General features: G+C 39.7%; 1 protein-coding gene across 4 annotated transcripts in view; it reads left to right on the top strand.

Moving 5' to 3' along the window:
- The first annotated feature begins 548 nt into the window (after positions 1 to 548).
- Positions 549 to 14,212, top strand: part of NKAIN3 (sodium/potassium transporting ATPase interacting 3) — a 547,012-nt gene continuing 533,348 nt past the window's right edge. For all 4 annotated transcript variants that reach the window (XM_081070859.1, XM_081070861.1, XM_081070862.1 and 1 more), the window contains exon 1: positions 549 to 946. In XM_081070859.1, coding sequence (XP_080926985.1) covers positions 893 to 946 — 54 coding nt within the window. In that variant the 5' untranslated portion in view covers positions 549 to 892. The remainder of the gene's footprint in view (positions 947 to 14,212) is intronic.

Raw genomic sequence — 14,212 nt, forward strand, 5'->3', positions numbered from 1 at the left:
CCGACGCCCACCTCCTATAATCACCCCTCCCCTACACACACACACACATACACACACACGCAGACAGCACACTCCACTTTCCCGACGCCCACCTCCTATAATCACCCCTCCCCTACACACACACACACACACACACACACACTCAGACAGCACACTCCACTTTCCCGACGCCCACCTCCTATAATCACCCCTCCCCTACACACACACACACACACACACACACACACTTACGCAGACAGCACACTCCACTTTCCCGACGCCCTCCTCCTATAATCACCCCTCCCCTACACACACACACACACACACACACACACACACTCAGACAGCACACTCCACTTTCCCGACGCCCACCTCCTATAATCACCCCACCCCTACACACACACACACACACACGCAGACAGCACACTCCACTTTCCCGACGCCCACCTCCTATAATCACCCCTCCCCTACACACACACACACACACACACACACACTTACGCAGACAGCACACTCCACTTTCCCGACGCCCACCTCCTATAATCACCCCTCCCCTACACACACTCCCACCCACTCACCATCTGTAGCCCCCCCCGCGCCCCGCCCCCCCCGCGCCCCCCCCCGCCAGGCTTCCCCTCCTCCAGAAGCGGACCCTCACAGTGGGAGGCAGGGACCCCCGCCACTCGCTCGGGGCCGGCGCGCCTTACCGACCTCTGCCCGCCCCGGAAACTAACAAAGGCGGCGCGCGAGTCCAGACCCCAGAGCGGCGAGCGGCGAGCGGCGAGCGGGACCGCGGTGCGGGCCAGCCTGGGCCGGGCGTGAGCGCCGCCGGCAGGGGGCTGCTCCGAGTCGGGAGGCGGCGGCGCCGGAAGACGCGGATCTCCGGCCGCGCGCGCTCGGAGCCGCCGGCACCATGGGCTGCTGTAACGGGCGCTGCTCGCTCATCGGCCTCTGCGCGCTGCAGCTGGTGAGTGCCCCGCGCGCCCCAGACCTCACGGGTCCCGGCCCGGGGACCCGCCCCCCAGCGCCCTCCGCGGACCCGCAGCTGCGGGCGCGAGCCGGGCGGGTGGGTGGACGCTCCCGCCGCCCCCGAGCTCCCCGCCGCGCCGGCTCGCGCCGCCCTCCCGCTGCGGGCATCCCCGGCGGGTCGCGTCTCCCCGAGGGGGGCGCGCTCGGCCTCTCGGCCCGCGCGCTGGCCTGCGCCGCGCTCCCGCCGGGCGTCGCCACGAGGTCCTGGGGCGGCTGCGGAGGGGCTGGGAGTGCGCGGTTTCCCCGCCCTCGGGTTGCACAACTGGCTTTCGCATCCTCCGCATCCCTGCTGAAGTTTCACGGGCGGCTTCCGGGCTCTTTCTTCTTGCGATAGTTCCAGTCATGTTGTTTAATTAGAAGGTGGCTGGGCATGTCCAGGTTCTGAAGACACGGGATCAGCTTCAACTAACTCTTAGTTAAGAGTGAGGTGCTTCTTACTTTCAGCAGGTTGAAAAGCGGTGGATCTCCAGGAAGGAGGTCTGACCGTGTGTTTTTAAACAAGAGTATTTCAGCCCCTGCACTTCCAATTTCGCTCTAGATTTTGTTGAATGCTGCATGTGCAGACAGCGACAGACTGACAGCTGTCATTACGGAGAGAACTGAGTGAAAGGCTCCTTTGGTTCCGTAGCTTGGGGAGGGAGGGCAAGACCAGAGCAAAAGGGCTTGCAGTGTGGAGCGAATGCTTTTCTTAACATATGTCCTAGTGGGACCTAGACTGGCCCTCTGGTATATTCCATTGTCACTTGAGGTCAAGGCCACAGACCTTTTATGTCAGACTTTTGTTGTGAGAGATTAATAGACATTTCCCTTTTATTACACTAAAAGCAGACTCTAGATGCTCTGCCAAGCTTTCTTCAAAGTGCTTTTTGTTTTTTAAAATCACAAACATTAAATCGCATATTTTGACTAGCAAGAGGAAAACGCTGTTCCGTGAACTCAACTGAGTACTGTCAATCCTTGCAAGACTCATGACCTGAGGAGATAAGATAATGTTCTTTCTTAGTCCTTGTTCTCATGGATTTTTTAAAAAAGATTTTATTGAGGGAGGGGAACAAGACTTTACTGGGGAACAGTACCATGGATATTTTTTAAAAGATCCCACATTTCCCTTGCCTCAGAGTTCCACTTTCTCATAAAAACCTCACCTTACATGTGCTCCCTATTGTTTACTAAATATGTGCATAGTGCATGTATTTATAGATTTGAAATTAATGGCTATTTTTCTTTAAATCTAAGCGACAGTTCCTTCATATCCTGTTAAATAGGAAGTATTTTATACCGTTTTATTTTTTGGAAAACAAATATTCGCATAAACATGAATGTTTTCTTTAAAAACAAAGGCAGAGGATAATTTCCACTTTGGTTATTAGAAATGGACATGGTTTCTAAATTGGAAAAACTGAATAAATTCAAGTCAGCCCTTGAATATGTAAGATGATAGATAGACAGATTAGATTGTGTAATCTTTAATGGCATAATTCTTTCCCTTTTATATGGAAGTAACTGCAAGGGTTTTGATACAGTGGATTTATCAATGCAATTATGATTTCCTTAGTCGGCACTGTAATATTTGTGATGATAATGTGTTTGGTGTTTCATCTTTCAGCATGGAATGCCCCTACTTTCCACATACACCTTCTCAGTTGACACAAATTCAACTTACTCTTGAAAGCTTATTTCAAAATTCCACTTTCTCTGTGAAGTCTTCCCTAGTGCTCCAGGTAAAATCAATCACTTCTTTTTTTTAAATCTCATAGCACTTTGCTGCTTTCGTCTGTTGGAACATATTCCATCCCCTTCAATTATTTTGTTATTTCCACGTCTCTCATCACTAGACTGTAAGCAACCTAAGGATAAGGTTAAATTATCCCTAAAAGGTTAAGGTTAAATATTATTTATCTTTGCAGACCCTGCTAGTCCTTAGGAGTGCTCAGATTAGGAGCTGAAACATTTGCTGAATTTACGATAATAATGAATATTTGCAATCCATATAGACTTTTTGCATAAACATTATTTTATTTTACTCCTAAAATTATCTTCTGAGGAAGGTCCCCATTTCACGTGTTGGCAGATGACGAAGGTAATACTCATAGAGTTAAACAACTTTTCCAGATCAATAGTTTTAAGATGATAGAGATTTCTATAGAGACAGTGAGGTGATAATAAACATTTAATTGTATCTCAAACAAAACATACATGTTTATATTACATTATTATATAATATATTACATATATATTATGTATATAAAGAATGTACAACCTTCATTTGACAAATAATAATAATAATAATAATTAATAATAATTTGTGCTCTTCATTGTAAATTCTATATAGCCAGTTAATTCTGGCCAAAACCTTTTGTGGAATTTGAGAAACTCTTGATTCTGTAGTTCTGACACAAATGCTGGTTAATGTTTTTATTTACTTTGAGGAGTAATAGAAAAGTGAAACAAGGAAGCCAATATTGGAACTTCACTCTATCAATGACATGATTATGGTTTGCAACCTTGGGAACTTTCCCTGGGCTGAAATTCGAAAGTGCCGCCCCCTCACCCCGCAAACACACACACTGAAGGCAAGGAGAGACTGAAGAAAGGGGCAGACAACTCCAGACTGGCAGGTGGCAGGTTCAGTAAGCAAGGGAATTTACCTACCAGGCTTGGTGGCTGCAAGACAAGTAGATTTCTGCACACCCTCCACCTCCTGAATCTTAAAAGTTTATACAGTGGCCTTGATGGGGCTCAGTCACAAATACTGTCCAGATGGCTTCAACAACACATTGCTTTCTCAAGGCTGCGTCCTTGAAATGGCTCCCACTGTGAAAACTGTGGGCACAATGTACATTCCAAGGACACGAGAGTGTGAGGACCTTCTGATTGCCCTGGCTCAGCTCCAGGGTCATTAGGTCTTCTTGATGACCTTCTCCAATACCTGAGCAGACATCTTTGCTGAATTAAGCTTCCAAATACTGGAACATTATTTTCAATGGTTTGTATACCTTGACAATATAACAGCATGACCTATTTTAGGTTTAACGTGCATAATTAGAGAAAAAAACTTCTCCATTGTGTTTTAAGTCTAGACAATCAACAAAACAATGTTACACCCTGATTTTTAGGGTTTGCCAATTTATTTGGTGTAAATACTCCCATCTTGGCCAATTTGAATTACACCATGACACCATTGCATAGTTTTTCCGTAATACAGATAAAATAGGTATAAATAACCACAAAGGCAGAGAGAAAGTAAAGTGGTAAAATAATTAGGAAGGGATATGTTTTTAAATATTTAGTACCTCTGTTTTTAATATGATTCACTTAAATTTAAGTTTATAGTATTTAATTTTTAATAATTTTAAATAATTTTCTCAATTGGTTTCAAAATCTTCCAAATTTAACTGACTCTCTGAGCTGGTATAAGCCTGCTCCAGCGTACCACCAGGTAGGGCTCCCAGATTTAGTGTATTTTCCATTGAAACCAGCTGTCATTTTTTTCCCCTTTCATGTTTTTTTCTGCTCCCACCAACTGTTGGAAGATGGAGGATATGAAGCAGTAAATAAGTGTAGGTGTTAAGAGGGGAATGGCATTCACAGAACACATTTGCTGAAGAGAACCTATATGCTCTATTCATGATTAGGAATGACTGCAAGTCATTAAAAGATGGCACATTAGCTCCATCTTCAAGTTAAAGAAACCAATGAAAAGTTTTCATTATCTCATTCACATTTCATCCAAACCACCCTCCAGAGTGAAACATCACTCTGGCAAATATAATTGGATATAAATTATCATTCTTAGGCTAGTGTATTTGGATGAGCTCTGGTTTGGAAATCTCAGTCTTCTTTCTACTTTCTTCATTCCGTTGCTGGCCATCTCCCATCACTACTTTTTGTCCAAACTTCTACTCCTAAGCAAATCTGTGTTTTTGCCCCAGATTTACATTCCTGTGTGTAATTCTGCTAGATGAATTGAAAGAGAAAGTGAAAAGCATGAATGCATGCCCATAGAAAACTCTGCAAAGTAAATCGTTTTCGAAAAAGCAGTTCATCACTGTGTAACACATTCATCAAGTCATCCAAAAACTTTTAAATATATTTTTTTGGTAAAGATTGTTTCGGTTTTAGAATAATGTATATTCTATACTAGTGTAATCTAGAAATAAAAAAAGAAACACCTGAACTTATGCTTTTAGTAAAATAGTTTTTGTTGCCACATTTAAATGAGTCTTAATTGCCCATTTTTAAGGTCTGAAATTACTCGTTATGTCATTTCAGAGTCATTTTCTTATAGTGGCCTCAGGGAAGTATTGAACTAAGGTTCACAGACATTGTTCCTACGAGCTTGAGACATCTTCAGGACATCAAAGCAGTCTGACTCAGACACGTTCAACAAAATTTTGTCCCTGGATATTGTTTTTACCAGGGCGATCTATTTCATGGTGCAGCACTTCACGGGAGGTGGCAGCCATATTCCTATTAGACCTAATAATCAGTGCAACAAAATTAAAAACTTTTGCTTTACATTCTAGAGTAACAGGAGTCTTTAAAAGAGTTATAGAAAACAAGCAGCTTTTATGTTTCAAAACATAAAAGTCAGTCCATAGAGGACTGACGGGCTGTATGTTTTTATTTGAGAGAACATCCTCTCAAATTAAAGAAAAGTAGTATTTTTTTTCTCACAGTGGAAATCAAGTGGATATACTTCCTCTCCACCACATTCAAACAATCTTGTGATCACACTGTACTGCTGAGATCAAATGTTGGCAGGTGTGTGCATGTTGGTGGTGTAGTTGTTACCACATGTTGTTAAACTAAGTTTTGGGAAATGTGCTACTCACCTGTGATAGATATTGGGCACTGGATACAGAAACACATTTCTTTTAGTATGTAAATATACTGATACTCTTGCTTTAACATGTTTTTAATTTTAATAGCTCTTTCTCTTCTCCTGTGCAACATAATTCTTAATCATTTCATCTCCATTCTTTTTCTATATTTAAATACTTGGATTCATCTCATGAAACTTACAAAAGGTTAGTGAACTTAAAATTATGGCTAATAATGAGACTTCATATAATATGAATGGTATTGAAATTATTACAATATTCTGCATTAGCCAATTTTTCTATAAATCCGGATCCATTTATAGCTTTCTTGTTATATTTAAGTGTACATTCAGAGTATTGAATTTGCCTAGGAAATATTGTATTCTTATGGTTGTTTTATGGTTTGAATTGTTTCTACCGAAAATTCTCATGTTGAAGTCCTATCCCCTAATAACTCAGAATCTGTCCTTATTTGGAAAAAGGGTCATTGCAGATGTAATTGGTTAAGATGAGGTCATATTGGCATAGGGTGGGCCCCCAGTCCCACATGACTGATGTCTTTATATAAACGGAAAATTTGGACACAGGCATACTCAAAGGAAGGACACCATGTGAAATGAGACAGAGATCAGGGTGATGCTTCTACAAGTGAAGTAAAACCAAAGATTGCCAGGAAACCACCAGCAGCTAGGGGAGAGACATGGAACAGATTCTGTCTCATGGCCCACAGAAGGATCCAACCCTACCACCATCTTGATATGAGACATCTGGCCTCCAGAACCATGAGACAATACAGTTTTGTGGGTTTAGCCACTCAATTTGTGGTACTTTGTTATGGTAGTCCTTGCAAACGAATACAGGTCTTTGATTTTGTTGTTTTTATCGGACACCAATCACATGTTTCTTTGTGTTTATCTCTTTGCGTGTGTGGTGTTTCTTTTTACTCTGTTTTAAGTCCACAAAGGGCTAAGACTTTGGTTTGCTCACAGAATCTTCCACTGTACTCTGCATGGAGTAAGCACTCAGGGAATATTTAGAGAATGAATGAATGTGTAAGTGAAGAGCTAAACTTTCTTTATGTGCCAAGCTGTGTTCAAGGTACTTTTATATCTATGAAATCATGTATCTCTCACAAGCACTCATTTTAGAGATTCAGAAAGTGAGACAAAAAGAGTTGAAATAACGTTCTGAGACAAATACACCTGGGAAGGGATGGAACTGCAAGTTCAGACTTGAGTCTGCACTCTCTTTGCTGTGTTCTGTGCTTCCTGTACTTGAAATAATCAACAACATCCAACAAATGTACATGGCGTTCCTGAGGATTGGGTGTGTAGGTGTGAACTATTCAGATGCAGATCTTCTCTTACAGAGTTTATATCTGAGCAGAAGGGCTGTCAATAAGTATGTAAGGAACGATTCCCTACTTGCAAATACTGGTAAGTGCCATTAAGGTTATAAAAAGTGTAATATACTCAGGGAAGTGGGGAGCGATCTTCCGAGATGGGTGGTGTGGTCAGGACGACTTCTCAGAAATTGGAAGCTGAGTGTGAAAAGATGGGCAGGAGTCAGTCATGCAAAGGGAGGGGAACCATTCTAAGCAGAGGAAACCAAATGTGCAAAGCCTCCAGTTCTGAAAGAGCATGGTGTGTCCTCTATGTGATAGGAGTATGGGGTGGCTAGGGTGCAGTCTCTGAGGGAGAGAGTGTGCAATAAGATGGCACTGGGCACGTGTAGTGGCTCCCGATTTCATTCAAAGAGCAATGAGAATCCATTTTAAATCCAATGGAGCATTTTAAAGAGTCATAGGATCATCTGACTTGTGTTTCAAAATACCCTCATTGCTGAGAAGAAAAGTGATTAGAGGGAAACAAGAGAGGAAATGGGAGACAGGATGCTCTTCTGTTATTCTGAACAAGAGTCACATATCTGTAATAACAGAACAGATGGGGGAAGGATGAACTTGGGACATGATTTAGGAGTAAAAAGCCTAGGATTTGCTGAGGGGTTGACTTACACATCATATGTAACAGAATATAATGTGGGGCTTTTTACTGAAGGCTGGAAAATTGGGTGTTGTGGGGCTTGGGGTGGAGCAGGAGTGTTTGGAGATAAGGGCTCATTTTAGATGCTTTAAGGTTCTGATACATGAGGCCAAGTAACTGTCAGGTATGTGAGCTTAGAACTCAGAGCACAAGATTGGAAATGGATATTCAGAATTGGGAATCATGAGCAATATTGGTATTTAAAGCCCTGGCTGGATGAGCTCACCTTGAGAGAGTACGTAAAGATGGATGAGAACAGTACTGAAAACAGGGCTCAAAGTTTTGAATGTCAATTTTAGGGAGACCATTTGGCAAACATATGATAAAGTTTCAGTGGACCTTCTTTCTTAGGTGCATCAAAAATTCATGCTTTTATCCACCATCAACACTAATTGCTGTTAATGTGTGTGAATTATCATGCATTCCCAACAGAATATAACGTTAAACAAAAAGATAATACTTTATCAGTGATTAGTATTCAACTGCCAGTTAAATGGTAATGCAAGCAGTGACACATGACATGAACTATCTAATTTAGATTTTTAATTTGAAATATTTTGCAAAGGTACTAAAATGAGACATAACCCTAAATGCTCTTTAATGGAACATTCTTATCTTAGGTTTAGGAAGATTATGGGAGAACAGAGATTTTAAGATGAGCATAGTAAAATATATATGTATATATGTTGAAAGCATCGAGTCCTGCTTGATGTCATGAGATAGGGAAAGTGAAACCCTTGAACTAGTAGATTGCTGGTAAGAGAATCACCAGTTCCTTGATTTGTAAGGGAATCAAGTGTCTGTTGGGAAAATGAGATGAGGCCGGTGAGCAACAGAGGTTGAGGTTACTGACAAGGGCTCTGCTTGCAAGGAATAGGTGTCCATTGTTAAGTCAAGCAGGACACAATCATGGCAGTGTTGATGATCTTGTTCCTTCAATTTTTACTTAGGTTTTTGTTTTCTTTTTGGTAGTTGTTGGGTTTTTTTTTTTTTTTTGTCTCTTCTGCCTACAGAACCACTTGTTTTCCTGATTAATTATATTCCTGAATTATTAAGTAGAATTAATGTTTGAATTTCTTCTCTCCACTCCTTCCACAGGTACTTGCATTAGGAATTGTTTCATACAGACACCGAGTTCCTTTATTAACAACAAGTATGGGAATAGGATTTTAGTGATCAGATTCTCGTAAGAGATATGAGCTCAGTGGATGTGATGATAAGTCGTAAATATATTTCTGACAGTTTCTCTCTGTTCCAGTAATTAGAGACGTGGTTGTACTTTGGTATTGATTAATATGTAGTATAGTAAGTGCTTGCGTGTGGGAAGGTCCAGACTGTAGAGGTTGACTGGTTAAATTAGTTAATTAGGGTACAAATAGGAGTGGTCTACACTCAAGTTATGTATCCTGTACTGATAACTTGCTGAAAGGGATCATAATGAAGATAATGGGGAATATGTAATTCTTGTTGATGGAAATTCTTTATCAATTTGTATTTAAAATATAAATTCTGGATTTGGGAGCTGTTCAAATTATAGTTCATGAAAGGTAACATAGCTTAGATTTGCAGGGTCCTCAAGAGATTCTCTAGATCCGTCTTTAGCACCATGACAAGGCTGTGTATGAACCTTTAATACTAACGACTCTCCTGTTGATTGTTTATTTTTAACGTAGATTTATTTATTTACTTATTTTTAAATTATAGTTGCCATTCAACTTTCTATTAGTTTCAGGTGTACAGCATAGTGGTTAGACATTTATATAATTTAAGAAGTGATCACCTGATTAGTCTAGTACCCACCTGGCACCGGACATAGTTATTATCATATTATTAACTATATGAGCGTAGTAGTCCCTATGCTGTACTTTACATGCCTGTGACTATTTTGTAACTACCAATTTTTACTTCCTAATCCATTTACGGTTTTTATCCAGACCCCTAACCCTCTTTCCATCTGTCAACTATCAATTTGTTCTCTGTATTTCTGAGTCTATTTCTTTTTCATTTATTCATTTATTTTGTTCTTTAGAGTCCTCATATAAGTAAGATCATAGGTATTTCTTTTTCACAGTCTGACTTATTTCATTAAGCATAATACCCTCGAGGTCCCTACATGTTGTTGCAAATGGTAAGATTTTATTTTTTTTATGGATGTGTAATATTCCACTGTATATATGTACCATATCTTCTTTATCTAATTGTCTGTTGATGGGCTATTAGGTTGCTTCCATATCTTGGCTATTGTAAATAAAACTGCAATGAACATAGGGGTGCATATATCTTTTCAAATTAGTGTTTTGGTTTTATTTGGATAAATACCCCAATATCAAGCTATACTACAAGGCTATAGTAGTTAAAACAGCATGGTCTGGCTTAAAAACAGACACATAGATCAATGGAACAGAATAGAGAGCCCAGAAATGAATCCATGCCTATGTGGTCAATTAATCTATGGCAAAGAAGGCAAGAATATACAGTGGGGTAAAGACAGTCTATTCAATAACTGATGTTGGGAAAACTGGACAAATGCATTCAAGGTATTTGTCCAAAAAAATGAAAGTAGACCACCTACTTATACCCTATGCAAGAATAATCTCAAAATGGATTAAAGACTTAAATGTAAGACCCAAAACCATGAAACTCCTAGAAGAAAACATAAACTTCCTGTTGATTCTTAAATATCTCTGAGAATGGAATTTTTGATTGTTAGCAAAGTGTCCTTCTATTTAAATTTAATTTCTTATGCTTCAGTTTTATCCTATCTTGTATACTTTTGCCTTTTATCTAGATAATGAGTAGCAGATGGAGGCAGTGATGTACTGGAGCTGGCTTGTACCATCTGGGGAAAGTCCCCTGTCACATTTCCAGAAATTCTGCAATTCAGTTGTGAAACACAGCCTTTATTAAAAATTAATTATATAAATTTTAAATTATATTAAAAGCAAAGGTAATAAATATTCAAAACTCAATGCTTCCTAATTATTTTTACTTCACTGTACTGTCGTCTGTGTTCCAGGGGTTACTCTACATCTATTGTATCTGTATGGTAGCAATTCTATGTAAACAGTTCTATTGCGCATCTCCTTCCAACTCCGCATCTAGTGACATCATGTTGGTAACTAAAGCTTTAACTACACAAACACCACAAGTCAGGACCTCCTCCTACCCATCAGAGCCAGTTATTAAGCATTTGCCACCATGCCACTGGTTTTTATTTTCAAAATACCAATATTCACTCCTTTTATATTGTAGCTTTAGGATCTCCCTGAGCATTGTAGTTGATAACTGATTTGTGATTAAATGGTTCAGAATTGATAAAGGTTCGTAGATTTCACTTTCAGGTGACTGGCTGGGTTCTAGAATCTCTCACTATAAGGGAAAGTCATTTCTTCTTAGTGGGTGTTGATTGATTCCCATGAGTGAGGGAGGACTTCCTCCAATGCCCCGCTGTGGAGCCCTGTCTACATTATTGGTACTAATTAGCTCCTTCCACAGGGATGTCAAGTAATCAATGGTAAAAAGATGAAAACACCTTAAATCTCATCTGGTTCTTCCAGGCTTTCAAGCTTCAAGTTTCCATTCTCCCCACATTGAAATACGAAATATTCCATCTTGGAGGAGGCTGTGGAAGGTGATTTACTTGAGAACACACTAAAAGCTCTTTGGCCCATCAGATGTATTTTCTGCATTTTAAACAAATCATTGTTACAAACCATATGCAATACAATCCTATGGTCCCTTGGTTGCCTTGTTTCATTCTTATAACATTTTTATGAAGCAGATATTAATATATTCCCATTTATAGATGAGAAGACTGAAATGTGGAGACATTAAGCAATATGTTGAAATCATATGATATGAGTTAAGCAGTCAGAAATGGAGAAATGTGGATCACAAAATTTTGTGTGTGTTACCTTATGACTGGATTAAAAGAGAGTTGTTTCTCTGGGCTCAGGCCAAACCCATTGGAAAGAATGATTATTTAAGCAATTTCTCCACATAAAATGTAATTTATAAAGTATGATCCAGGTGACTTGAGTAATAAGAAGAGACATTGTAATTCCTGAAACAGCTCTTTTCCTTATATTTCTGTTAGTAGAAGATAGCTTTCCTCAAGATTGAAATCTATTTTTAGAGTACGAAGACACCCCAGGAGATACCCCAGTTTACCCTGAGACAAAATAGTGAAATAAAGTATTCTGCAGACCAAAGTATCTGCAATCGTTGCATGCTCTAATTTCTTCAACAGATGAACCACTTTTGACAATGCTTTCACTGTCCAGATACAATCTGCTAATACCTTCGGGACCTCTCCTCACAAGTATCCTCTCTCTCTCTAAAAGTTGAAGCCTCAAATTCTATTTGCTCTCTGATGGGAAGCTCTACCTTGGCCTTGGAATGTATGGTTGTTAAAGAACTGAAGGTTGCAGCCACACCGTTGAATGAGTGTCTTAAACGCAGGGCCAATTAGGGGATGAAGGGCATTAGATGAAGCCACTGAGCCATTAGGAAGCCTGCAAAGATCCCTTACCAGTCTTTCCTTCTGAAAGATTGCTGTGGTTGGAAATACACAGATGGAGTCCTCGTGGATCTGCCCTTCACAATGGTTCTCTTGAAGCATTTCACAAGCAGGAGACTTTTTGAAATATTTCACAGACTGCATCATACAGAGGAACATTGGTCATCTATTATTAATAGGGTTGTTTGACTAGTCCAAAAGTGTCTTCATATATACGTTTTCACTCCTTCATTACTAATGATACTTTTATTAGAGGGCAGAGTTTTTGAGGAGATTGACTTAAGATGTAAGTAATAGCTCGATTTTCTTTCATGACAACACAAAGTACAGACTATTGATTTTCTTAGTATATTTTTCCCTATTGATGATGAACTGGCTTGATGTTTGAAAAAGTATGCATGGATTCTACTTCAAGCTGCTTAATTTTTGTCCCATTATATTGCGGAAATAATAATTTCATATTTTAAAAGACCATACCAAAGCTGAAGAGATAATTATATTTCTTATATTTTTAGTCATTGTAAAATTTAATTTGATTTTCAAATGTTGATTAATTACCAATAAAAGGTTTAAAATGCCCTTGGGAGAACTGTATTTAAACCTTCTTTTATAAATAGAAATATGCTTCTGCAGTCAATATGTATGTTACATTACATTTAATTAATGTAATCTGAAATTTAGATTTGTGTCAAGCATCACCTGCAATGGCTATATGATTTCCATGACCCCAAAAGAAAGAAAAGTGATGGAAAACCGTTATCCCAGAGGCATCAGAATTACACTGATGGATGGTTAACGCCTGTGTAGCCACGGTTTTTTTCAAGGTGCTCGGAGTACTAGAGGCTGAATCACAGGAAGAATTCACAACTAGGAGGCATGATTAGTGCTGTAAGAGCAACATTTCATGTGATGTAACTGAACCCAAGATAGCAGCAGAAAGTCAGATGACATTAGAAATAGCTTGTCAGGATTGAACTAAATGTGAGTGAAACGCAGGGCAGAAAATTATGGCAACTTTTATAAGCTTCATCTGTAAGCCTAAGAAATAAAATCATTGAACATTTCTGTGAGTTTCTGATATCTGGAATTATTTTCTTTTACTACCTTCAACTGTACGGGCAATGTTTTTGGGGCCACGATTAAATTACAGATTTATGTAGAAACTACATTATGTACAGTGATAACAATTTGCAAAAGAGGCCGGGAGATAAAGATCTAAATAATAATAGAACAACGATTGGAATGCATAAATATAAGCATGATATGTAGCAAACCACTCTTGTCTGCATTGATCGGAGATATTAAAACAAAGGACTATGATAGTTTCATATTTCTCATAGTGAAGTATTTTGTGAAATGTGCAGTCAAAGGGAATGATAATCTGGAAATAGTTCAGAAGGAGAAAAGAAGCCCTCATGAGCCCTCATGGTGGATTATTAGTGTCACAAGGAGCTATCTTGGAATGTTGAAAGGAAAATGTCCTCCCCGACCCCTGATCCCACTTCTTTCTCCCTGGAATTGTTGTTGCAGTTGGTAAGTTCCGACACACCCCAGTACTGAGTCGATACGATAGAGTCAGTACAGTACATGTATCATGATCTTCAGCTCTTCAATTGGTTGCCGTTAAGACTTTCAATCATATACTTAAACCTCTTTTTGTAAGAAGCAGAAAGAATTAATGATAACAATATATCAAGGCAGCTTATAGAGAAAAGAAACTTGGACCCATTACCATGGACCTTTGTTACTCCTTCCTTACCCACTTGGTTCCCAAGCTTTCTTGGTGGTTCCAAAGGTCTGGCAAGTGCTAACTCATGATT

Source organism: Rhinolophus hipposideros (genome assembly GCF_964194185.1).
Source record: "Rhinolophus hipposideros genome assembly, chromosome: 13".
Taxonomy (NCBI): Eukaryota; Metazoa; Chordata; class Mammalia; order Chiroptera; family Rhinolophidae; genus Rhinolophus; species Rhinolophus hipposideros.